Source organism: Lichenostomus cassidix, chromosome 4A (assembly GCF_008360975.1).
Source record: "Lichenostomus cassidix isolate B80296 chromosome 4A, HeHo_3.0, whole genome shotgun sequence".
Taxonomy (NCBI): domain Eukaryota; kingdom Metazoa; phylum Chordata; class Aves; order Passeriformes; family Meliphagidae; genus Lichenostomus; species Lichenostomus cassidix.
Window position 1 is genome coordinate 4324449 of NC_139485.1, and position 26459 is coordinate 4350907.

General features: G+C 55.8%; 1 protein-coding gene across 4 annotated transcripts in view; it reads right to left on the minus strand.

Annotated features, from left to right (window-relative positions):
• The window catches only part of NLGN3 (neuroligin 3), a 39165-nt gene extending 13348 nt beyond the window's left edge, over nt 1–25817 (minus strand). For 2 of the 4 annotated variants that reach the window (XM_085060218.1, XM_085060216.1), the window contains exons 1-3: nt 25699–25817; nt 7267–8012; nt 6116–6175 (exon numbers count right to left, since the gene is read on the minus strand). In XM_085060218.1, coding sequence (XP_084916344.1) covers nt 6116–6175; nt 7267–7744 — 538 coding nt within the window. In that variant the 5' untranslated portion in view covers nt 7745–8012; nt 25699–25817. The remainder of the gene's footprint in view (nt 1–6115; nt 6176–7266; nt 8013–25698) is intronic. The other 2 variants (XM_085060217.1, XM_085060219.1) reach the window with 2 other exon arrangements.
• Nucleotides 25818–26459: the final 642 nt, after the last annotated feature.

Here is a 26459-nt window from a genome sequence, read left to right on the forward strand (position 1 = left end):
AGAATCCTAAACATATTGGTTTCTGTAACATCCTGAACGCCTTACAGTTGTTCTGTGTCCCTTCCCAACCCGCAGTGCTGGGGCATGGGCCAGCCCAGCTGCCCCAGCTGGGCACTGTGGAATGCTGCTGTGGATGGGGCGCAGCAAGCCTGGCACTCCCTGAGCTGCAGCCAGCAGGAGACAGGAGAGGTGGCCTGTGGGCTGGCAGGGAGCAGGGGTGTAGAAAAACCTGTGCAAAGCCCCGATCCTGCAAAGGACTGCATGTCAATGTGGACACAAAGGCAAGTGGTGCCATCCCTGTGCCCAAGGGCACAGTTTCAGGAAGAGGCTGACTGCTCTCATCCCCTTAGAGCTGCAGACCAGTGCCTGCAATCCTCTGCTCCCTAATGCCTGCAACAAAAAGCTCCCCAGGTGACGGTGACCTCTGGGGAGACAGCAGGGTTTCCCCCAGGCAGGACTCATCCACACAGAGCCTGCGCTGCCCAGTGACTTTCCCCTGAGACGAGGAGCTCTGACACCCTGCCAGACACCCTGATCCCAGGGTCCTGCTGCCACCAACCTGCTGCCACCCAACGGGCCCCATTGCCACAGCAAGGGTTTTGGACAGCCTCCAGCAAAGCTCCCATGAGCAAGGGGCAACCCTGTGGCTGCACAGAACTACAGGACTAAATGCACAAAACTGGTCAGAAAGACAAAATTGGGGAGTCATGTTCACTGTCAGTCTGGGAGTGGCATTCTGCAGGTGACATGGGAGGTGGATGACAGAGATGGCAGCATGGAGTGGGACAGGATTTGAATTTTAAAGGAATCTGTGACGGGGAGGAAGAGCTCTGAAATGGCTGTGAGGCAGCTCCATCAGGGCAAGAGGCTTGCAGAATGCCTTAGGCAGCCATGACCTGCTGGAGAAAGTCTGGAGGAGCAGCGACCAGAAACCTGGAAAAATCCAGCAGGCATAAAAAGTTTGCAGAGGGCTGGGTCACACGAATCCTGGGAGCAGAGGCATGATGGGAGCTACAGCAGCATCCCAACACATGAAAGGCTACTGTGAGGTGGTGAGGTGGAAGAGCAAGTCCCTCTCAGGCAGCCTTGGGGCTACAGGAGGCAAGATGAGAAGAAAACCTTCCTAGCAGAAAGGGCAGCAAAGCACTCGAAGAGGCTTGGGGAAGTGTTTCAGACCAGGTGGGACACACTGCCAGAAAGAGGTGAGGGCAGGGATGGATCAGCTGTCTCCTGTGCTGTCCTGATTTTCTCCAACACAGAATTTACCTCTTGACCTACCCCCACCTCCTCACCTCCTGCTTCACCACCCAGCCATCCTCTGAGCATCTCACATCATTCTCCTCTTTTCACCTAGCACCACCCCCATCCCTGTCATCTCTTGCCCCAGCACCTCAGCCCCAGCATCTCCCCCTTCCTGCTGTGTCCTTCCCACACTCCCTCCCCAGCCCACCTCCCAGCCACACACTTGGCCAGGCGTGTGCAGCCACTCAGCCTCTTTGCAGGAGGCTGCAAGCTTGACCTACTGTGTCTTCATCAGGAAGAGCTGCAAGCCCAGAAAGCACTTAAATGATGAAGTACTCATGCAATATTTGCTAACCAGTGCTATGCACCAACCTCTTGGTACTTCTAAGGGATAGGGATTTTTCCCTAATGAAGATCACAGCCAGCGAGCCTTCATCCACACCGTGCTTCAGAGTTGGGAAGCTGACCACAGGCAGCTGGAGATCATTTTCCACTGCCAAAGGCCCTGGTGCTGTTAAAGACCTGGGACTGGCCAGGCTGCAGCCCTCCAGCCTGGTCTCCTTCAGGGGACAAAAGTCTCTGTACAGATGAGAATGGAGGAATCAGCTATGAGGATTATCAGGTTGTAAAAGAGGGCAGTGGGCAGCATCTCTGTGACCTGAGCAACTGTCCTGGCTGAACAGGGAGGGATCCAGCTGGAGACTCCTGCTGCAGAGCTTAGGGATGGCTGGGACAAGCCTAAAGCAACCTGAGCTTGAGGCACTGCAGAAGAGATGGCAGAAAGCAGCACTTGGGAAGCTAAGCAAAGCAGGAGTGCAGTGATGCAGGCCAGGGGGAAGGGGAACAGCAGTGGCATGTGTGTGTGGCAGATGCAAAGCATCTCACATGCAAGCCTCACCCATCAGCAGAAAGGTGCCAGGGTGGTTACGGCCAACGCAGACTTGTGACCAAGTGGGCTTTTTGCCTTTTGCTGCATTGTTCACCTCCAGCACAACCCAACAATGCCCCACAGCTCATGAGAGCAATCACAGCTTCACTTCCCTCACCCAGTAACACTTTCCACTGGCTACAGCCGTGTTCAGGGACACCCAGCCCAGGACATCTTCCTGTGCACTAACAAAGGCCACCACACAGAGCCCCCACTCTCATGGGGATGGATTTAAGCCTCTGGATTCACAGCTGGAAAAACTAAAAGGGCTCATGGCTGTTATTCCCCTTACCCATCAAAAACACCCTCCACTAACCCACTGTCTGTTGTGCCACTTCACTTTAAGCTGACTGCAAAGTGACATTGTTCAGGCTGATAGGAAGGATGCATATGCTCTTATCTGAAGGCTGTAGGAAGATTTAAGTTCAAGTTTAGTAAAAAAAAAAAAATCACTGAAACAGGGGCATCCATGCTGGATTTATGCTATCTTAAGTAAACCATGCCAACAGCACTGACACCAGTGCAAACAGAGATAAAGGAGGGTAAGGAGCCTCAGTCCTTGGAGCCTTCGTTCTCAGCATGGTGTGGATAAGAGTGGAGCAGGAGTCTGAGATGACAGCTTTCCAGAACCAAATGTCCATTCAGGGGGCCTGTAGGCAGTTCCAGCAGCCTCTCCCCAGTGTGAGCTCCCTGGGGCACCCACTCCTGCAAAGCAGCCACGATGCTGCAGGGAGCAGGAGCCTCTGATGGCTACATGCATACAAAGGTACACCTGCTGCTGGCCACACCATCTCAACTGCTTCTCTGGGACTGACAAGGAACAGGACCAAGACCGGTGCATCTGCTGAACCTGCTGCTGCACAACCCCACAGGCAGGGACAGCTCAGCTGGGACCTGTGTCCAAGCGCCCTTCCAGCCATCAGCCATTGCTCCAGGACTGCAGCACACCTTGGTGCTGCCCTGCCCCTCCCTGTCCTGGAATGATGCAGAGGCGTTATCTCCATCCCCGAGTGGACTCTGTAAAAGCACTGCATCTCCTCACGCTCTGCTGCCTCCAGCAGTGCAAACACCGACCCTCACCTTTGCAAAGCGCTCCCCGGAGTGGAAGCGGAGCACCAGGGCGGTGGTCTGCCCACAGCCAGCTCTGCAAAGCAGCAGGCTTCGAGGGGGCTGGGAAGAAGCTTCCAGCAAGGGAACACTGCAGAATTGGTGCAGCTGTAGGGAAGCCTCAGCTGCTACTTGGACAAGTCAGCTTCTTGGAGAGCAGCAGAGAAGCCACAACGCTTTTCCCGCAGAGCTGCTGAAGGACGTCCTGAGCCCAGGAGCTGCTGGGAGCTGCAGCCACCCTCACATGGCAGAGGAAGACTCTGGACCTGGACATTTGTCTGCAGTATCGCAGACTCTGCACAGCCCCAGCCAGAGAGATCTGGGCATTCACTAATGAAAACCAGGAAGATCTGCTAAGTGCAGGGCAGCCATATTTTTCCCCTCCAAAAATGACATCCACCTCCTCATGCCCTGCAGCAAGGCTTGCCCAGGCTGCTGGTGATGGGAAGGAAAAGTCATCCTACTGTCTACCACAGCCAAAAACAGGCTGGAAGTGTTGGCAGCAGAAAGCATGGAGCAGAGCTGCATTTTGCACATAGGTACTGTACTGTGTGTGTGTGTACATGGTCTTTTGGGTGGGCAGCACTATTTTTGCAGCACAATCCGAGCCTCAACTGAGCCTCAGTGCTGTCAGCTCCCCTGGCACCATGCATAGCTAGTTGATCTCAAAGAACTGCTGCCCTGTATTGCTCCCCGAGAAGGGACCAATGTGTATGGAGGAGACTGGCATTTAGAAAATTTCCATATAGGAAATTACTGTGGGCAACTGGGTAGGGAAAGAGGGATGTTTTTCTGACCCAGAGATAAACAAGCATGACTGAGAAATTCTCAGTCCTTTGTCTGCTCTGAAATACACTGTGCTGAGGGGTGGCAGAAGTCATGAAAACTCCAGTAAGGTGGGAGCTGAGGCATTTTCAACCACCAAAATACTGTTCTATGAGAGGAAAGCTTATCACTGCTTGTGTGTGGCCTTAGAAATAGTAACCATGATTATTCCAGAATGAGTCAATGTTCAAATATTCGACCTGAGGAAATCAGCACTGCAGGTACATTACCCTCTCCCCAAGCATTACTAACCCAGGATAGATGATGAGGGATAGGAGAGCTTCTGTGTTTCATCACAAGTGACTCAATTAATGCAAGCCAACAGCTGCCAGAGCCTGGCCAGAGCTGGAGGGAAGTGCCAGTGTCTGGGTGCTTTAATTCCTGGCACACCACACCTGGATGTCCAAATGGCTGGCATGGGGACCTGCTGGTCCATGAGTCAACAGAGCCCAGCGGGGGCAAAGGGAATGTCCCCAGCTCCCCGGGAGGTGACCAGAGACAACCACAGATGGGCTGCAAAGAAACCCTGCCTGTGAGCGGAGCCAGTGGGAAGGGAAACCCAGGAGATGAGCACACCCAAAGTGTTTTGTCATGCCTTATATCATCCCTTTCTCCAGCAGTAACCTGGAGCCGGCTTCCCTGGCCCTGGCTATAGGGCTGGGGGTGGCGGGGGTCTGCCAGCCCTGGCAGCCGGTGGGAGGGCCGGGAGAGGAAGCGCTTTGAAGTGGCTGGTGATCACTGGCACAGCCGGCTCCGGAGGCAGCGTGCAGAGACTCCCTAATGCGCCAGCCCTTTCAGGGGCAGCCTTGGCACTCAGAGAGATGGCGTGTGAATAGCCAGGACAGCAACAGGAAAAGCAAAGCAAAGAAACCAAACAACAGGACTGGGGGAAACGGCTGGAAGGAAAGCGCTCCCCAAACCTCCAAGCCCAGCTGCACTGGCCCCACCAAACCCAGGGGTGCAGGAAGACAGAGGCTGGGATGCAGGGACCCTGCTGCTGCAGGATGCCCAGGACAGCAGCCTATGCCGGCCAGACGCCCTGTACTGAGCCTTTCAGAAGAGCTTGGCTGCCTGACCCTCCACACGTTCATCTTTGGGATGCACCGAGCAGCCAGCTCTCCCTGCCTGCAAGGGGGCTGTGTGGAGGGATGGGTGAAGCTGTGTGTCTGACTTGGGGCCAAGACAGCTCCCATTTGCACATCTCTGCTCCCTTGTCCACGTCACTGGTTGGGAATACAGGATCATTTAGGGGCAGTGGGGGAGGGTCAGTGGAGGCAAGGCAAAGTAGAGATGTGTCTGAACTGGAGGTGCTTGGCTGTCCATGGGGCAGCTAGGGATCAGGAAGGCTGCTGTGCCATGGGCTCGAGACCAAATCCTTACTGGCAGGGTTGGCACTGGCATGGGGATGTGAGCAGTGGGGAGCAGCCTTGGCAGGAACAAGGGTCAGGGCAGAATCTGCAGCATTTACACAGCCAGGAGAGGCTTTATGCTTTTAACCAAGGAGCTCTGGATGCAAAATTATCAGGGATGCAACGGGGGAAAAGCTCAGCCCAGGATGGACTGCAGTCCCCCATCACACAGATCCTTCCCTGAAGGGGTCTGTACACCCCCAGTGGGGTTCCCCAACCTAAGGGATGGATGCATTTAAATGCTGCCTGTCATCAGAGGCTACCCCTCATACCCAGGGGCTGGGACGCTGTCAATGCCAGTGGGATGAAGGTGACAGTGCAGGCTCAGCCCAGGAGAAGCTGTTCTGAAAGGCCTGGAGCAACATGAGCATCCTGATGACCTGACCCCAGACCTGTGCTCCCAGCTGGCTGGAGCATCCGTGGGACTCCTCCCAGTGGGAAGCAGGGGGTGGCAGGGTGGGCTGCTTGGAGGGCCCACGGTCCGGGTGGCAGCACAGAGAGGTGCCAGAGGAGTGCTGCAGGCCAGGGGCCAGCCAGGCACCCTCTCACTCTCTCTCTCTCTCTTTCCTCTCTGTGCCTCTCTGCCGGTCGGCTTGCTACATACCTCCTTTCCTACATATTTTCTTGTTGGGCTTTCGGGTGCATTCCTTGGAAATCCGTTTTACTGTAAAATGAATAAAAGACTACAAAATAACAGGAGGCTCCACTGATGGGAGTGGGCATGCAATCACAACCACGCTGCTACCCTCCCACCGCCCCCGGGACCGCGGGAGGTGGGGAGGGAGCGTCGCCATGGGAGGAAAACTCTGGGCCAGCCGTGCTGGGCGGGAAGGAAGGCATGATGCATTCCGTGGGCCCCAGAGACAGAGGAGTGGAGCCAGCCAGCCTGGGAGAAGCCACTGGCCCGGCAGGCTGCTCTGCTGTGCGCAGCAGACCCGCCGCGGGTCCCTTCCGGCCCGCTGAAAATCCCTGGGGGCTCCCGTTGCGGTGAGGCTGGGGCGGGCGGCGGGCAGGCGCTGCCTCCTCTGCCCTCTACTTACAGTTCAGCTGGGATCCCCTACAAAGGAAAAGGTTAGACAAGGAGGCACCCGGTGCCGCTCAGCCTCACCCCAACGGGACCGTGCCCCGTGCGTCCCCAGCACCCCAGGCTCATCGCTCTGCCGCTGTCCCACCGGCGGACGGAGGAGCAGCCAAGCGATGTGTCTGCCGGTGCACCCCAACCTCCCAGCCGTACCAGGGCCCGGAAAAGGGCTCTGTGGTCCCTTTCTTGCCGGAGCATCTTCCCAGGGAGAGGCAGAGAGTGTTCCTCCCAGCCGCAGCCCACGCCCACAACTAGCGCATGGACCTGGGGAGGGTGGGAAGGAGGGAGGAAGGACGAACTCGAACCAACTCAAGACAGAACCTGGCACTCGGCGCCTGTGGGGAGCACAAACCAGCTTGTCACTCTGTGGATCTGCGGTCAGAGAGTCGGATTCAGATTTAGCAATACAAGAGAGGAACCCGTGACGATGCCATGGAGGTGGAGGGGTGGGACCAGGAGGCGTGGAGGAGCAGGAGCACGCGAGACAGAGATGGCAGCTGAGGGCAAGAGGGCAAGCTGCGTGGCCAGAGAAAGCTTTCCACAAACAGACAGCATGCTGCAGGGTCCACAACCACATGCTTCAAACACAACACCCAGGTGAGACCAACCACTGCTGGGGAGGGGTGGAGTGACCCCCCCCTCGCTCTCCTGCGGTCACCCCAGTGGGGACTCACCATCCTCCGTGGGGATGTAGATGTTGAGGTACAGACAGTCCTCGTTGGGGTCCTGGATGTACGTGGCCACGATATCCAAATTGGAGGTAAACCAGATGGGCAGCATGATCTCAGGAACAGCGTTGTGGATGTTCTGGGGGCAGACTGGTGAGAAGTGGGTAGCGTTCCTGATGCCTGACCAGGACGGTGGTGGCTCGGGGGGCATGAATCTCTTCTCCCCAACGGGGGGAGCGGCGTAGGGAACCCCCAGGTACTGGTCCACGGGCCCCAGGATCTCACTGGGCAGTGGCACACGCACCCCTCGTAACTTCCCATAGTGCGTGTTGACAGTGGGCGAGTAGACCTGGCCCTCCATCTGCACAACCATCGAGGCAAAGCTCAGGACCCAGAGGGTGAGACGCAGGTCCCAGCTGGCCACCAGCTCAGGCACTTGGAGAATAGGGGGGAAGAGAGGGCTTCTCCAGAGTATCAGCCACATTGTCCGGAAGAAACAGCACCAACATCCAGGCCTGAAGCTCCTGGGGTGAGGTCTCAGAGCAACCCCATCACACCGAGCCTCCAATTTGCCCACCAGGAACAGATGGAACAGAAGATACAGGAGTCAGGAGTGCGCAGCCCAGCCACACCTTCCTCTGGGTGAGTCGGGAGCACGGATGCAGGGAGATGTGGCACCAGCTCCTCACAGCCTCCCAGCTGCCTGCTGCTGCCTGCCTGCCAGCGGCCCAGCCCGGAGGTGACTGCTGATACTGTGGAGAGATGGAGGGAATTAACAGCAGACTTGCTGTGGGAAGAGTCAAAGACCTGCAGTGCAAAAGGAGCCAGGATCCCTGGCTGAGCCTCCCACCCATGGGTGCTCATTGGCTCTGCCACCACAGGGCAGGTGGCTCTGGGAGCAGGCAAAAGCGAGCAGCACAAGTAGAGCTTGTGCAGACACACAGACTGTCTGCCTGCCTGAGCCTGCAGAGCCTGTCCCCAGCGCTCAGAGGGTAACTCAATTATGGGGGCCAAGATAAGCAGACAGTCCTATGTTCCTCCCCATAAGGAGCCTGGTGGACACCACTGGTGCCGAGCACAGCCCCTGCACAAGACCCCACTGGCACCTCTCCTCTCGTGGCTGAGCCAGAGGTGCCCGTGTTCCCACACCATGCAGCCTGTGCTCCTTGCCTGGCCTTCGTCCCAGCATTGCTCCGCTGTTTGGGTGCCACCACCCCACCTCATACACCAGCAAACTAGACCCACATGCCTAGCCAGGCACCCATCTCGCCCACCAACACAGTTCCCATCAGCTTTCCCCCTCCACTGGCCAAAGCAGTGAGACCCCAGGCAGGACCCGGGTGCTGGGCGGGCAGGATGGGAGCAGCCAGAGCGCCTGTGGGCATCTGCCTTCCCTCCCACCCGCTCCCTGCCCCGGCAAGCCCGGGGAGGCAGAGCTGCGCTCCCACGTCCCCGCCCGGGCTGGCAGCATCAGGAGGAGCAGCTGTGGCAGCCCCCGTGGGGAAGGGAGGGCACTGCAGATGGGGACCCGCGGATGTGTGTCAGCGAGCAGAGTTCCTGTGCCAGGGAGCCCTCGCTGGAGGCTGTGTGGATTCTCAGTGCTCTGCCCTTCACCTTCCCGCACCGCCTGTCGCATTTAGGGCTTATGTAAGTGCCCCCCGCCTCGGCTCCCCCCGCCAGCTCCGCTTCTCCCGGGGGACCCGGGCACGGGGAGCCGCGGGCGCTGCGCCCGCCCGGTGCTTCCCTCACCCCGGCCGGGCGAGCATCAGCCGCCGACCGGCTCTGCTCCTCGGCGGGAGGATCTGCAGCCGGGTCCCCGCTAAAAGGCGGTGGTGGCTCAGAGGATGCTCGCTCATCCTGTCTCAGCCACATGTCCTCACGCTGGGAGAGACGTGGTGAGGCACCTCCGTTTTGCCCCAGGGCATCCTTACATGCCCACCCTGTATATCTCTCCCAAGCTCAGAGGGGAGCAGAGTTGCCTTGAAATTATTGGAGCACAAAATAAGGGCTGTATGCAGATGGGAGTTTGCAGCTCTGGTGGAGGTTCAGTTGGGCAGGGATTCCACAAATAGAGAACACCTCATCCAATGAGGAAAATCCGCAGGAAAAAAAAAACACCACCACCACCAAAAAAATCCCCCCATACCCTCCCAGACAGACAAACAGAAACCCACAAAAAAACCTCCACCCAAACAAAATACAACAAAAAAACCCCACAGAGGGTGTCTCAAATCTTTACTGCACATGTGCAGGCAACTCACTGCTGGTCATTAAGGAAATGGGCCCATGCTGTGCCTGCCCTCCTGATATGGCCAGAGAACTTGGCAGACTCAGAAATCAGGGTAACACAGTAAATAGAAATACTCAACCCAGAAAATCATGTTCCTGCACTCAGCCCACCCAAGCAGCGAGGCCTCGCAGGGCTGGGCATGCAGGCACCTCTCCAGAGCCTGCCAAGGGAATGCAGGTAATGCCAGGTAAGGAGGGCATCACTCTGTACATCACTCCCTTTCACCTCCTCCTGCCCCACCAGGCAGTGACTGAAACACACCCAGCCAGAGCACGACACTGCTGTGTTATCCCCCAACACATGCTGAAGCCTAAGAAATAAAAGCTGTATCAAGGGCCAGGGAAACAGCGGAGGCACCCAGAGACCCCAGGCTCAGCTCTGCCCACCACTGCTGGAGCTGCCTCTGCAGCACAGTGCCTTGGCTGCCCTGTTCTGCCTGCAGCTCTGGAAGAAAACCATCATTCATCTCATATTCCTTGCCGCAATGCTCCTCCTTCAGCAGAGAACTGACCTTTGCCTAACAGCGATGTCTCAGGGGTGCAATGCTTGCCCGGGACCCCCCAAAGCTGTATTCCCAAGCAGGATCTCAAAGGTGCTTCAGACCCACTGCTCTGCCTGACATTGCTGGAAGGCAAACTGCCCAGTGCAAATCTTCTGCTCAGGTTCCTTCAGGTACCGCAGGTTGGGATAAAGCTAATTATTAATGACTGTCATATCTAATTTGTATGACTGGAAGCTACAGGCAGCCTCCAGTCTTTATGACAGTGCATACAGTGCTCCCTGCAGAGCCATTTCAACTGATCCGTCATCATTTTCTGTCTGCAGGAACACCACAGCCCTGCCAGCGGTGGTTCACCAGCTGATTTCCCAACTCCAGAGCTTCCTCGTGGCTGCAGCCACAAGCTGCCATGGGCACTGCTGCTCCACCAACTCCTCCAGGCAAGCAATTTCACAGCACCAGGCAGTGCCACCACACAGCTGCCCAGCTGGGCTGCACACACCAGTCACAGGGCTGAATTCACAGCCCACTTTGCATCCGTGGAGCTTCCGCACGCCCACTGCAACCATCCTGTCCTGACACAATGAGGAATCTCTTTCTACAAAACACAGCCAAAAACCAGCTTCTTGCTACAGCTCCTCAGAATTACGTTATGATGGTATTCCTTTGGGTTTTTGTTTAATCCTCATCCAGCTCTGAAAAAAACATGGAAATCTGAAGACAAAAGAACACAAGCTAAGATAGAATTAAGTACACATTCTTAACTTAAACAAAATGATGCTACAGGACTTAAAACTGTCTCCAATTATGAGCTTTACAAAGCACGAGGCACAGAGGTGAGTTGTGTTAGTGATACCCAAATATGTCCAGATATGGAGATGCACAGTCAAGGCCCAGCAGCCCTAATGTTACCCTGGAGAGCCACAATGCCTTAACACTCAAATACAGCTCACAGTATTTTAACATTTGTAATTCCACATTTGGTTCCACCATTTTTTAAAGACTCTTTGCCTCCATCTGCCCATGTCCCCGTGGCACAGAATAAAGGCACCCAAACAATCCCAATGACATGCTTCTAAGCCTTCTTATGTTCGGATTTTTTTCAATTACAAACCCAAAAAACGATGCAAACCCTATATCTGAAATTCCCTGGGTTTCAAAAGTCTGATTTGGGATAATTACAATACCCCTGTAACACATCTTATACCCTCATATTGCTGTTCTGTGCTCTGCGCTTTCTGATGCAACTTCATGTTAACATAACATTTAGGATGGGAATTTAGCCTTAATTTAATGCTGACAGACTGCCATAAAAACCCAAGCTTAATCCCTTTCACTGTGGATTGTTGCATGTGCCTCGCCTTGCTGCCTGCTGCCTCAACAACTCTTAAGCTTCTCCTTGGTCTTTCAAAGCATGCAAAATAACTGAGAGACCCGAGAAAGGACATTTCATTCAGGGAAGCAATTCCCTTCACAGCCCATGGGAGGTGGGAGCAAAACTTTCCCAGTTTTGCCGCCTACAGCGCTCTCACTCTTCCCTCCAGCAGGGATGCCAAACGTGTCCCCCAGCGAAGATGGGCTGCTGCCTGCCTGCAGCCCTGCGCCAGGAGCCGTGCCTGCCAACTAGCAATGAAACCAGGCTGGGCTGGGCAGGCACAGCCAAACTGGGAATGCTCAGACGAGCACGCAGTGAGAAACTGGGAGGATAAAGACACCGCAGGCAACCCAGGTCGCTCTGCCAGGCTGCTGGTGGGTGAGCAGAGGAAGTGAGGCTGCTAGCTGTTGGGGATGTTATTCATGTGCTTTGGAAAACAAATGCTCTATAGGTATTTCCACGGCCACACTGTCTGCCAGACGGCTTCCTCCTCAACAAAGAGACGCTCTCCATGGAAACCTGGGCGGGTGGGATCCTCTGGAAGCCTCTCTCGCAGATGCACATTCAGGCATCTCAACACCAGCCAGACAAGCCGGATCCACACCTCCTCTGGCAGACGGCCGAGGAGATGCGAGCAGACAGCCTGCTCTCACATTGGACCCTTCAGCAGGGCCCAGCCTCCTGCCCTGGAGCACCAACCCCCAGCTCATCACAATGGTGCTGTGGCTCTGTGTCCCATGAGGTTCAGAGCCAGGACAGATGGAGACCTCAGAGCACCCAGCTGGCACGGATGGATGATCTTCCAACAGCAAGCAGACAGGATGTCCCACTGCACCCTCCAGCCACTGTGCCTTGTGCAGCTCTGCTCACCATTTGACCCCACTGTACTTCGCTGAGGGCCAGTCCATGCACCCCAGAACAAACACACCCAGCAAGCAGCATGAGGAACCTCTGCCTTCTCCAGGTGAGCTCCAAACCTTTCCCCCAGCACCAGGAGCTCAGGCTGGTGCTCAGCTCTCAGGCAGCAGCACCTGCCAGACCCACACCCCACTCTTCTCTCCTCCACTGGGCAGTAATCCCAGCTCTCACCCAGCCCCATCCCACCCAGCCTACAACACTGCAGAAACCCCACAGGAAACCCTGGCGAGCACAGAAGCTGCAGCACAACTGGACTCATGTCCTTGTGCCTCTGTGTCCCAGCAGCCCCTCAAGAGCATTGCTGTGCCTGCAGGTCTCATCCCAGGTTACCCATCCATGCCACAGGCAGATGTTTCCTGGTCCCACAGCACTGTGGGGGCAATTCCCAGGTCCATCACAGAGCTGGTGAACAGTGATAGATGGCTCACAGTTACACCAAAAGGGACATGTAGGGTTTCAGAAAGGTCTGCCCTGCTGCTGCTGCTGCTCTGCTTTTCCATGAATGACCTAAATGACAGAACAGAGTATGTTTCAAAATCTGCACATGACACCCCAGCACTTTAGAGGCCAGGATGGGAATTTGACATACTCCTGACAGACCGGAAAAAGGGCTGAGAGATGATGGGCAGGACTGTAAGTCATTGGGAGCTAAAAAATTGCACAAACAGGCCACGAAAGAAAAGACAGCAGCAGTTCTGCCACAAGGGTCATGAGGGTACAGGTGAGTACAAACTGAACGTGAGCCAGCATATCATTGCCACAAAAAAGGCTACTACAGGAGGATGTGTGAAGGGCCAGCTTACACATGAAGTAATTACTCTGCTCTCCTTCAGCTCATAAAGTCACACCAAGTAATTATACTGTTGTCCAGAGAACCAGTTCATTCCCCAAAAGATTTGGACTAACTGAAAGAGGCCATGGGAGACCAGCAAGATAAAGCCTTGGAGAAAAGTCTGGAAGATTGGGATTAGTCTAGACAAGACAAGTCACAGGGCACAGTTTTATAACATGCAAAGGCCACTGCAAAAAAGTTCAGAACACTCTGCCCTTTTGTGCTAGGTAGGAGACACATTCATATTAAGAAAGGAAAATTAAGTGTACACCAGGAAAAGTTAAAGCAAAGGGTTCTACATGGCAGATGGATGGACCAAGTGACCCCCAGCAGCCCCTCCAGCCCAGTCTCCCACACTTCTCATTACCCTGACTGGCTGCTCTGCCCCTGCCCTCATTCATTCAGCATTTGTCACCATATATTTGGGTATACACAGCCACCTTGGCCATGAACCCTTGAGCATTTAAGGTGCTCTGAACAGAACAGAGCACTTAGGCTTCCCAGCACCATGGAGGCCAAAACACTTGTTCTCCCCTCTGCAGAGGTCTCTCCCAGAGCCCAGTGCTCCCCACCTCACTCTCCTCCTCAGGCACATCTGCAGCCCCCCATTATCAAGGCACCACAGTCACTCTAACAGGACAGGAGGAAAACAGTTCCAAACCTCACCCCCATTTGCATCAAGTGCAAGATACATCCCTATGCCTTGCCTTTCCTGGCTCCTACCCACAGTACCACCAATATTTAAAGCAAGCTGAACGTCAGAAGCCTATGAGACACTCCACTGCACATCCTTTGCCCTGGGGAGAGGATGAGGGACCACGTGAGAAGTGTCAGTTAAGTTCCTCAACGCTGCAAGAACATATGTGGGACAGAAGCTCTTTGACAACTCCCAGACACATGCCAAGATCCTCGAGAGCTTCCATTCATAACAGAAGAATGTTACTCAAAATCCCTAGAAACCGACAACTTCAAGAGCCACTTTTGCTGTGGTGCCAAAGGCTTCCTGCTGCAATATGGCCTGTCACCATTTGCTCCATGGCCTTTAATGAGTTCTTCATGAAGAAACTAAGCCCACCTTGGGAAGGATATCAGGGGCAAAGCAGACCATTCCCTTGCCCACATTTCAGCCTTTCCAGACATTTTTGGTGTTGAATGCCAGCACACTGTTCGATGCCCGGCTCCAGAAGACATGCTACCTAGCAGGTGAGACAGCCTGGATCATTGCCAACTCTTGTTTAGCATCAAGAGCTCCAAAAATGCAGGAGGTTTCTCAGTGTCACTGAGTTGTGACTGGTGATACTGCTGAAGGACAGCCAGCGAGCACTGCAGCAGGGACAGCATTGGGGTCAGCACCCAATACTGCTGATGCAAGAAGAGGGTGACCACAATAGAGGATCCAAGGACAACTGTGCTTGAAAGCTTGGAATCTTTTGGAGTGGGCTACATGCTCACCTTGAGTTAGTCCAGATTTTGACTGACCTTCCCACTCACTGCTTCCCAGGAGCCTGGTGGAAAGCTGAGACAGGGCCACGTGGCACAGCCAGCAGCTGCTGTGTGAGCAGAAGGCTCTGCCAGGACACGAAGAGGGCAGTGACAGCAGCCTCTCAGTGGACTGGAGGGTTCCCACATGGCTCAGGGACAGCTGCTGGAAGTAGGCTATTTATTGCCACGTTCTGGATAGAAATAATCTGGATTATCTCACATTATGGCTTTCCTGACCCCTGCAGTGGCAGCTTTTCTCTCCCTCACCTTGCTATTTGTACTTTCATGGTACAAACACTGGCCTGCAGGGACAGAGGTTAACGAGAGGCACTGTCCGAACCCAGCTGAACCCACACTCGCTCCCCAGCCCGCACCGAAGGAAGCGCCTGACTCAGAGGATCTCAAAGCCCGGGGATTCCCCGCCACCGGCAACATCTGGATGTGGCACCACTCTGTCCCTGCCAGGAGGGACGGCGTGGTGGTTCCCGGAGCCCCGTGCGAGGGTGAGACTTCCCCCATCCCGCGGGAGCTGTCCCGTCAGCACCTCCGAGCGCCCGGCAAGCAGCAAACAGCATGTCCGGGACCAGCCCAGGGCACACCTCGAGGCTCTCGGCAGCTTCCTCAGGAGGGAAGGGGAGAGGGAGGTGCTGAGCTCTTCTCCCTGCTACCCAGCGATGGGACATGAGGGAATGGTTCAAAGCTGTGCCAGGAGAGGTTTACACCGGGCGTTAGGAAGCATTTGTCTAGCCAGAGGGTGGTCAAGCACTGGAACAGGCTTTCTAGAGAGGTGGTCGATTCCTCAAGCCTGTAAGTGTTTAAGAGGCATTTGGACAACGCCCTTAACCACATACCTTAATTTTAGGTCAGCCCTAAATGGGTCAGGCAGTTGGACTGGATGATCATTGTAGGTCCCTTCCAACTGAAATTATCCTATTCTATTTATTCTGTTCTATTCTATTCTATTCTATTCTATTCACAAATAAATGGCAGAATTCCTCCACCTCTGGCTTTGTGCAGGCAGGTGACTGACAATGCAAAAGTGCATCCACAGAACACTGGAATTTCCAGACGAGTACTCAGGAGAGAGCTGACAGACAATCTGCTTTCAGCAAGCCCTTGGCACCAGCACAAAGTTCATGCCAAGACAACTTGCTCACTCTCCCACACATCACAAACAAGCACCAGGCACCTACTCTAAGGCAATATAATCTCCCTCAAATCTGTGATCAACACTCCACAGCTAGCAGCCCAAGTGCAAATCTCACCCAGCGAAGAGAGAGCTGATTCCACCAGCAGCATTCCCCTCACTTCCTTCTCCAGCTTCAGGAAGCCACACACTGAGATTATTCCACCTGCTCACCACCATCCCCCTCACATCTGCCAGAGCGAAGCCTCCTGTGTCCTCTCCCAAATGACTGCCCTGGAAACTACCATGGCTAAACTAGGGGCCATTTTTAAAGTTCACATGGGTTATTTTGACTGAACTGTGGTAGGGAGCAATTACATAACCACAAGGCTCTTATCAATAAACTTTTCAAAGTCTAAGTCCAAACACATTCATAATTCTTACATGAGCAAAAGCAGGTTTGAAATCTGATAAAGAAAGGAGACTTTGGGTGACCCAAAGAGGCTGGCTCAATGACACCCCTGTTTCTGAAATGCCTCAAACAAAGAGGCAAGTATGAAACCCAGTTGCTGATGCAATGTCCTTCCCCAAAACTCTCTCAAACCTCAGCCTCTCAGGCTCCTTTCTGGGCACCCAGCCATGCAAAGGACATGCAGCTCTCACATCCAATGGGCCACAGGCAATTTGCACTAAGCTCTGTCCTACCCATACCACCACCTGTGCTAAGAACAGCTCAAGACATCTCACACAAGCTCCAAGGAAAGCTGAGAAAGCATCAGTGGCTGCAGGCAGGGCGAATGTGTGCACAGCCAATGCTTTCCATGGACTAGCGTGGACTGGGGGAGGCTCTATAAATGTAAGGAGGTGGGCTGGGCAGAGAGGAACCGACTGCAGCTTAAAATACATGGACTTCCTGTGACTAGGGAGGGTGGGCAACAAAATCCAAGAGTGTTCTGAATGGGAACAGCTACACCCGAAATAAGTTGTCAATGTTTCACTTCTACTGACTCAAAGCAGGAAGCCAAAAACACTTAATCAAGGATTGAAATCCAGATGGTGGCTTTGGAGCCTCTGGTTTGAGCAGCAGAGCCAGTAAAAAATTGTTTCTTTTACCAACATTTTCCCCAACCACCTATTTCTGCCTAACATCACTCCACTCTTCATCAGCTCAGAAAGGTTTTGCAATGCAGAATTGTAAAACAGGTCAGGAAGTAATCTGGGCTAAAGGTAATAAAACCCAGGACAAAGAACAGAGATGAAGAAAATAGCTGGAGACAAGCAGGAGCTAACTTTTGCAAAGAAGCTGAAACATGACACAGTAAGTTTTCCTGTGCAGAGACAAGGTTACAAGTTATCTGGCAGTGTACAGGCATCCTCTTTTTGCACCATGTGGTACCACCTTGTCTTGTACCATGAGACATCAAGCCCATGGCAAGGTGGCTCTATGGGGAGAGCACATCCCTGTGCAAAGGGGGTGTGGGTCATCCTGACAGAGCCACCCCTCCAGGGTCACAGTGCAGGCAGCAGAGCCATGTGTGCTCCCTCAAGGTGCAAGAAATCCCAGGCATTGCAGTCCAGCACTAAACTGTTTCCTCACTGCAGGGTCTTTGCTCAGGAAAGCTGTCCCAGGAGATGCTTGAGCTCACTGTCCACAGCACCTCCACCTTGTTACAAGTCGCTACTGCCAGGTGAAACACCAGACAGGCTCTGCACAGACCCACGTGCCCAGAGCCTGGGATGCAGGGCTGTGCTATCCCATGCCTCCCCAGTTTCCCACAGCTGGGAGAGCTGTACAACCTCTCCTGTGCCAGAGAGATGCCCCAGCTGAACTCCAGCCCATCATCCTACTGGGAGAGGTGGGTGCCCCAGCACATCCCATCCAACTCAAGATGCTGAGTTTTATGTGAGGGCGAGAGGCCCTGACCAAAGACCAGATGTGATTTTCTGGCCATATTGCAAATGCCTCTTTGAGCCTAATGGCATCAGCAGTGACCTGCTGCTCCACGACACTGCAGCTTGCCTGGGGGTGCAATTAGTCCCAGCTCTGCCGTGGCTGGCCTGGGAGACCACTCTCCCCTCCTCACAGCACTGGACTCTTCATGTACAACAGAGGGCTGCTCTCTGCAAAGCAGGGAATGGGATACCCAGACCTGGACTGGGGCAGGAGACAGGGAGCAGTGACCACTGGTAGGAATGCACAGGTAGGACAGAGCACAGGTCAGTGCAAGCTGCATTTGCTGATGCTGTAATGCACATTCCATCTGCTCCCACCAGCGAGTGGGCTCCACTGCAAACCTCAGACAGATCCAGATGTGGGGGTGGGAAAATCCCATTGTTGCTGGAAGCACCATGGACTCCTCCATCCACACCACCACCCTGCGGGCTGCTGGCGGCAGAGAGCGGCAGGTCCCTTCCCCTCCCAGCAGTGCGCTCCTCGCCCCCGCAGGGCAGGGGACACCGTCCCAGGGCAGCCCCTCCTGGCAGGGCTCCTGCGGGAGCCGGGACCGCACACCCAGAGCCAACATGACACAGCGTCAAGCAGCCACATCCTGCAGCAGCCACCGCTCCTCCAGGGTGACGTCAGCCTCCGCAAGAGCTGGCAGGCAGGACATGCTGTGCATGCCGGCCGCGCTGCTCCCAGACACCGCCTGGCTCCGGCACACACTGTGGCCTGTGTTCCTCACCAGCCACGACTCAGCTACAAATTGAATTTCACACTTGCACGCTCCAGAATAAGGCACAGGTGCTGGAGAAGCCACCCTCCCCCTGCACATCTGCCTTCCCCTCGCCCCACCCCGCTGCCGAGCGCCGGGATGATGGCTGGCGGCCGTGCAGGAGCTCCTGGGCAAAGCCCCGGCAGCCACGGGCGGATCGGCTCACGGCGGAGCTGCCGCGCTCGGGGCCACAGCAGGGCGAGGGGAGCCCCGGGCCCCTGGCACAAGGGCCACCCACGTGTGCTGCTGGCACGACACGGCGCCCAAAACCGCCCATCTGCAGCTGAATGAGATAAAGGCCCATCCCAGTGTTAGTGGTTTCCCCAGAAACCCTACAGGCTTTCCCAGGAATTCTGGAAACGCACAGATTTGGTATGTAAGCAGCCTAGAGCTGATAGAGTTGTCACAGCCAGAGACCACCATTAGCACAGGCTGTGTGCACAGCTGGCAGCCCAGACAGATGTGGTGGCAGCCACCTCAGAAGGGCCTCAGACAGCCCAAGGGTATGGTGCAGCCCATGGTGCAGCCCAAGCCCACAGCAGCCTCTACCCAACTAAGAGGAGCAGCTTCCTTAAGCAGAGGAGCCTGCCCTCAGCAAGGCCCTCAGCTGCTCACCTTCCCAAACCAAAACCTAAGCTGGCGTGACTAAGCAGAAGACCATGGAAGCACCCTGGACTGGAGAGTCAGCCTGCAGCCACGGCAGCTCCACAAAGTCTTCCTCTTTGTGCAGCCAGGGCTCACTAGGGACTGTAGGTCAGGCAAGCCAGCAGCTAGAAAGGAAACCCATTCAAATTTAATCCAAAATGTATTTTCTATTTTCCCTTGTAAATTTATCCTCCCATATTTTCTATCTTCAAGCACAAAAACAGCAGAAAGTCTAAAACCTCTGCCAAAAAATCCTTTAATGTGTTTTACTGCAAATACCACCTCGTGTTAAGAAATAAGCTGGACCAGAGCAAATCAGACAGCCTGGGGATGCCCTGTCTATCCAGAGGGAGCAGACCAGAATGAAGCAGGATGTACAGGCATGCTGCAAGGACCAACAATGCCAAGGAAAGTCAAGTTCAAGTGCCAAGACGGCTCTCATGCTCCCTGCTGCTCCTCAGAGGTCCCTGAGCACAGCTCTGCCTCAGCAGATGCCCACTTGCAAGAATCACTCCCGGCAGACACGGGAGGAGGTTTTTGTTACAAAGAGTAGGCAACCAATTGGCTCCTCTTAAAGTCGCGAGCATCGAAGTACAGCAGCTCCCTGCCCAAATCTGCAACCTCAGATTCCCATCCAGAGACCCCAGTGGCAACAGAGACTGAAAAGACAAGAAGACAGAAACAGAGATAGTTTCTCTCTTGAGGCACAGGACAGTTGCTGTCCAAGGGAGATTTCAGTTTGTGGTTGCAAGGACAACCTTGTGCTGGTTGGACACTTCCCTCAGTCCTCCTGGAACTCATAAGGATGAGAAACAGCATCCTCTTCATGAGTAACAACCTCACTTGACCTTATCCTACTGCCTGCCAACCAAAGCCCACTGGGGACTGCTGGATCCCCAGCTCATCCCTGCATCCTCCTCTCCAAGTCCACTTCTCCCACAAGAAGCTGCCAACCACTCCCAAGCCAAGGCTGTCATCTCCCTGTTGTCCTTGCACGTCTCTCCCATCCCTCAAATGCCGAGGTAAGGCTGAATTGGACCCTCACGGGTAGCAGGACATGAGTCTTTTCTCATTTGAGGATGGAACCAGGAGCAAAACTGACACTGATGTCTCCTGATGTGTATGAGAACAGGCAGAGACAGGGGACTGGAGGAGGGGGAGATGAAGATCAGATCCCTGGTGATCCCACAGTGCCTATCACGTGCAGCAAGTACCAGGGAATTGGGACAACTCTAAGATGAGACTCCAGCTCTGCTGCCAGGTGTCCCTGTGCCCAGGGAACAGAGGAAGCAGAGCTGTCAGGGAACACAGCAGGAAGGGATATTGCCATTCCCTTTCAAACCAACTGAATTAGTACCTGATTAGTAGACAAAAGCCTGTCAGAGCTCTCCAGCAAAGGGTGCTGTGAAGGCAAGGCCTGGTGCTTAACACAGGTCCTGTGTCTCCCACCAGCTGCACCTCCAGGATGTGGGGAGAGCATCCCACAGTCTCAGTGAGGAAGCAGAACTGAGCATGCATCTGTCACCCCATGCCAAGCTAAGTAACATAGACCTGGATGGGGATAAACCCATCCTTCTTTACCAAAGCCCAGTGCTCCATCCAAGCTCCACACTCTCTGGTGGGCACAATGTTATGAAAATAACAGAGCAGACCAGAGGTCCACCTTGCTCTGTGTACTTGTAAGCAGTCAGAAGCACAAGCAATTCACAGCTCAGCAGCTGCTCAAGTCAGAGGTAGATCTCAGTGTATTTATTGGTTCTGGGGGAACCTCTTGTCCTTCTTGAAATCACCCCATTTCTCCTGAAACTAATGTAAGGTTTTGCTCTTCATGACACCTTGTCCTGAGGACTTCTGTGATTTGATAGCACATCTGCAAGAGGCAATGCCCCTCCTCCTATTTGGTACCTCCTGATAGCTTAATTTGATGTGACCTTGTACTTGTATGGAAATAAACAATGAACAGTTAACCTCTATTACTTCTCTCCTGGCCTCCTGTAGACATATCTTATCCATCTTCTGTTGTTTCTTTTCCAGTCTGAAGAAACCTGCCTTATTTAGCCATTTTTTTTCAGAGAGGCCATCAGACCTCTGACCAGCTCTGCTGCAACTTCCAGGCATTTGACTCCACAATGATCTCAACACCCACATGTCTCTCCTGAGCTCCCCATGGGCAGCTCTAGAGACAAAGACACAGAGCAACCCCTGTCCCCTTCTCCTCCATCACTGTCCCTCAAGTGAGTCCTCAAGTTGCTCAGTGGTGCCTGGACTTATGGGAGGGCAGGGGAAAGGCATGAATATAGTTGGATGCACACAATCCCCTTCACAACTCCTTTAGCACTGGGTGCCAGCACCAGGTCATGGACAGGGCCACCTCCATGGTGAGTGCCACGCAGACATTTTGGCCACACCACAGAGTTGTGCTTCTTCTCTCACTCCTTTAGAGCAGCATCTAACAAATACTTGATGAAGGCCAGGTTCCTGCAGCCCCTGATCACCACTAAAGGGCATTCTCAGCAGTAGCCTCCCCAAGCCCATCTCAAAAGCCTCCTGACCAAACTTTTCCCAGCCGCTGCTGCCCTCAGCAGCCCAGGCCCAGACCCAGACAAGGTTCTGCACTGTACAAGCCCTGTAACATGCTCTGTCTGCAACCTGTCCCAAACTTTGCCACCTGCTCTGCTGGCACGGCCAGAGCATCTGGCCACCAGGCAAAGTTTCAGCTCTGCTTGCCAGGCACCTTACAGGATATGCTCGCACTGAGATGCAGTTCGAAAATAACAGATGTTACTCCACTGTTCTGCATTTTGCAGTGTCAGGAACAAGGCTTCTTTACCAACAATCCTCTGAGCTCCTTGCCAAGGCGGTCTCATCCCAAACAGCGCTCCCCAGCACAAAATCTTGCTCACAGACAGCCCCTGCCACGTGCTGTCCCTGCTGCCAGGCAGACAACATGGCAAAAGGAATATATTGCAAGAGCAGAGTTTCCCCACACAACTTCAAGATTTAGCAAGAACACAGGATTCATCACAGACTGCAATACCACATGACTACTTAGCCTAGACAAGCCTCCAAACTGCACATAACCTCCCATCCAGGGAAAACTTCCAGGAGCTACACAAACCAGACAGGACCCGGCAGCTGCAGCCAGAAGCACCCATGTCTTTCCACTGCTCCTCTTCATCGCCATTTCCTCTCAGTCAGACTCGCTCCAGGGTCTGAATGATGTGGGTTCAAACTGGCAGCTCTGGCAATTGCAGGACCATTTATTCATTCCCCTCACACCCACAGCAGAATCCTGCTGAGGCCAGCAGCACACAGTGCTGGTCACAGCCTCCTCCCTGCCCCCAGCTCCAGGGAGTATCGTGGTAGGAGACCACCAGAGCATTCCGTGCCCCATCCAGCACCACTCAGCTCAGCTCAGTCCTCAGACCCAGCTCTCCTCGAGTGCCCTGGCCCCAGGATCCAACCTGCCTCCTCCTGCTGATGTGCCCTGTGCTGGCTGTGACCACCTCCCCTCCGTGCCGACCCAGGAGCCACAATGCCCTTGGCTGCCTTTCAAAGCACTGCCAGTGCCAGCCAATAACCACAGACCACCAGGGAGAAATCTCTCTCTGGGATCCCACAGGGAGCCAATAACTTCCATCCCAATGGCACTGGAAGTTCTAAGGACAGAGCCAAGGTGTCTCTGCCCCATCCTTCTGCACTTGGTGCACAGCCCCAGGATGGTAGACACACAGCCCCTCTCTGCTCTGCTCTGAGATTCTACAGGCTCCTCTGCAGCTCCTCAACTTGTTGCATAGGCACACACTCCATGTCCCCATCCCCACCACTGCCCACCATCCTTCCACACTCCTACTGTTACTGGATCCCTCCAGCTGCCATCAGTGCAGCATGGACACTTCCACACCGCTCTAAGGCCACAGTTGCTCACGGACAGCCAAGAGAGCTTCCTTTCTCCCCTGCCTGCTGCAAAGAAATAGCTTCTAGAAGGAAGGATACAGGAAGATGGCAGCAAATTGCTTGGGAGGCAGCAGAATCACTGTGGCTGGGGGGGTTCGGAGCTGGCTGAGCTGATGCTGCTTGGGAATTGTTCAGATGGAGCTTAGAGACTTGATGACCTCGAGGTCCCTTCCTTATCAGCTGTCCTAAAACGGCTCCTCCCTTGACACAAAGGCCGACATGGACCTGCCAGAGGATTTTGGCAGTCACTGTCTCCTTGCTGTTGCTCGCGGACTCAATGTGATCTTGATCAAAAGACACCTGGAATGAATCCCTGTCTGCGTTGGACGTGAGCACCCAGAGCAGACCCCACGGAGAGCCAGGACAGACACAGCCACCACATCTGGAGCCTCAGCACAGTGCTCTGCCAATTCTCACGCTGCCTTCTGAAGCTTTGGCAGGCCCCTGCCCTGGGCAGCTTGCACAGTAGCTCCACTCATGACTCCCAGGTTCTGGCTGCCCTCACCACCCTGCTCTCAAGCACCTTCACTCCAGCCCTTTGGGACAAAAACCTCTACGCAGGGTCTGGAAAAGAGACAGCCCCAGATGAAAAGTGCAGGGCATCCCCCTTGGCATGGGTTCAACCTTCCTCTCCAACAAGGCTGCCCTAGATGCTCAGTGCTGTTGAGTGTGGGCAGTTGGAGGCTGTGCAAGGCAGCACCAGGCAGACCCTGCCAAGATGGGCACTGCAGCTCCCATTTCCTCAGCACAGCACTGTGCAGGGCCCTCATGCCCATGTCCGAGGGCTGTCCTGCACCTTGCCAGCTTCTGCTTGTGCTCTGGAGGTTGAGAGCTGCATGTTTGCAGGTGTCCAACCAAACTCCACATCCCGACTGCACATGTAACCATGGCAACTGCACATGCGAGTGGCAAAGCCTCGAGCCCGGCTAACTGCAAATGCAAATGAAGCAAACACATGCACAGTGCTAAAAGTGTGACCTCTAAATGTCAGCCTTTAACCATTTTGCAGACACTAGCTCTGGTGCTGGCCACCTGCAGCCTGCGGAGCAGGAAGAGATCTGGTTCCAGTGGGGACCTGTGAGTGCCCAGCCCTGAGCCAGGTGTTGGCATGGGTGCTTGGGTGTGTGCACCCCTGGCACAGGCATTTCCCAGAGCTAAGAGTGACTCCTGCCTTGGCAACCAGCAGCTCCCTCTCTGAGGACACATCCACTCCATACGCAGCTGGCAGATGATCCAAATTCCACAGAGCACCCTGGTTTGCAGAGGAAGGAAGGTCCCACCAGGCTGACACAAAGCATGGCTAGCACAGGGGCCCGTGGGGAGCTGGCTCTCCCATCACCTGGGGCTGAGCCAGCAGCAGCATCAGATGAGGCACTCTCAAAGGATGGAAGGAAAATCCCAGCCTTTCAGGGATGTCATGTCAGAGCCACCTCCCCAAGGGAGGTCTGTGGCCTTGGGAAGGGCTGCCAGTAAAGGCATAAGGAGATGTCACCATTTGGGAGAGCACGGTCCAGAAACTGACTGGCTGGACAAAAGCCTCAGGTCCCCCATCATTTCTCTCCATGTGCTGCTGACAGCACTGGCTGCAGACAGACCCCAGCACTGACTATCACCCACCACACCTGTCCTGCTCTGTGGCTTTGAGCACGATGGAGTCAAGCTCAGGTGAACGGTGCCAACTCCAGCCACAGCACGCATCGTTGGAGCCACCAGCAACCCCTGCACGCAGCACCCCACTCAGGGATGGATGGATAGCTGGATGAATGGATATCTGGCCGGGCGCCCTGCTCAGGGATGAGCACGGCCAGCTGTTTGACAGTGAGCCTGCCTCTAACTCAGTCCCCGGCCCGAGAGAGAAACAGGGAATGTCCTTTCACTCCAGGAGCCCAATGGCTAATGTCACTCCCCATACTATGCCAAATAAACAGAGCCAAGGGGATCTCCTGCCTGCCCTTGACCCAGCGATGCTCACACCAGCAGCCTCACGCCTGTCAGCACCAGGAACATCTTTGCACCCCAAATAACTACCCTGCGGGACCCACACGAGTACCGCCAAGACCTGCACACCACAGACACCACACAGCCCAGGGGAGTATCCCAATCCCTGGAGCGGGAGCGCTCCAGCCCGGAGAGCCCCTGCTCCTCGCTCTGCGCTGAGTCTGACGGGCCGAGCCGAGCGGGACCGGGCGGCCCGGCGGATGCGGGGCGGGGGCCGGGATGCGGGGCGGGGGCCGGGATGCGGGCCGCGCAGCTGAGGCGGGCGCACAATCCCCCTTTCAGCACGTCGCCATGGTAACCCGCCGGCTCGCCGCGGCCGCTCATCCGGCCCCGTTAACCCTCGCCGTTACCCGCCGCCGCCGCGCTCGGCCCCACCCGTTAACCCCCGCCCCGCCTCGCCCCGCTCCGACGCCCGACTCCGGGACAGCGACCCGAACCGGGAGCACCCCCCGCCCCGAGAGCCCCACCGCTGGCGCGGCGGCCGCCCCCAGCCCCGCGCCCTGGGGCCGGTCCGGTCCCGTCCGGCCGCCCTCCCCATCACGAGCCGCCGCGGGCCGGGCCGTGCCGGTCCGTGCGGGGCGGGGCGGGGCGGGCGCACTCACCGTCGGGGGCGGCGGCGCGGCTGGGCCATGCCGGTGGCGGCGGCGGCTGCCCCGCGCTCCGCTCAGTCCGGCCCGACCCCGCACCGGGAGCGCGCGGCGTGTGCACGGCGGAGGCGGGATGGGGAGGGGCCGTTCCGCGGCACCCCTTCGCTGCCGCCGCGCCGCCCGGCACCGGCACCGGGACCGGGGCCGCCCTGATCGGACATCTCACGGCCCCGCCGCTGCGCCGGCCGGGCCCGGTTCCGCACGCCCCGGCACCCGCACCACCCCGGTCGCTGCGCCGAGGGGATGCCGCACCCGCCGAGCGCCGCGCAGTCCGGTACCGCGCCCTCCGGGTACCGGCACCGGCCGCACCTGCACCCCCGGTATCCCCCAGGCGCCCGAGCCCTGACCTGTGCACGGCGCCGGCACTGCCCTGCTACCGGTCCTGGGCGGTGTCACCCCCACCGTCCCGACCGGGACACCTGCACAGCCTGAGGCACCCCGCACCACCCCAGCAAACGACCCCATCTGTGGGGGCATCCCGGCACGGCCGCGGGCATCCTGCACCGTCCTAGGCATAGAGAATCCTGTCCCACTGCAGCCCGTGCCTGCCCCGGTCACTCTGCATGGGTCCCTTTCCACCCTCGCATAGCCCTGGGCCGTGCTGCCGCCGCACAGCCCACAGCAGCTGGAGCACCCTTCAGCCCCGGCATGTTTCCCCACGGCCAGGGGAGCAGACCCCGCCTCTCGTACTGCTCCGCAGTGCCCGGCAGGTCTAG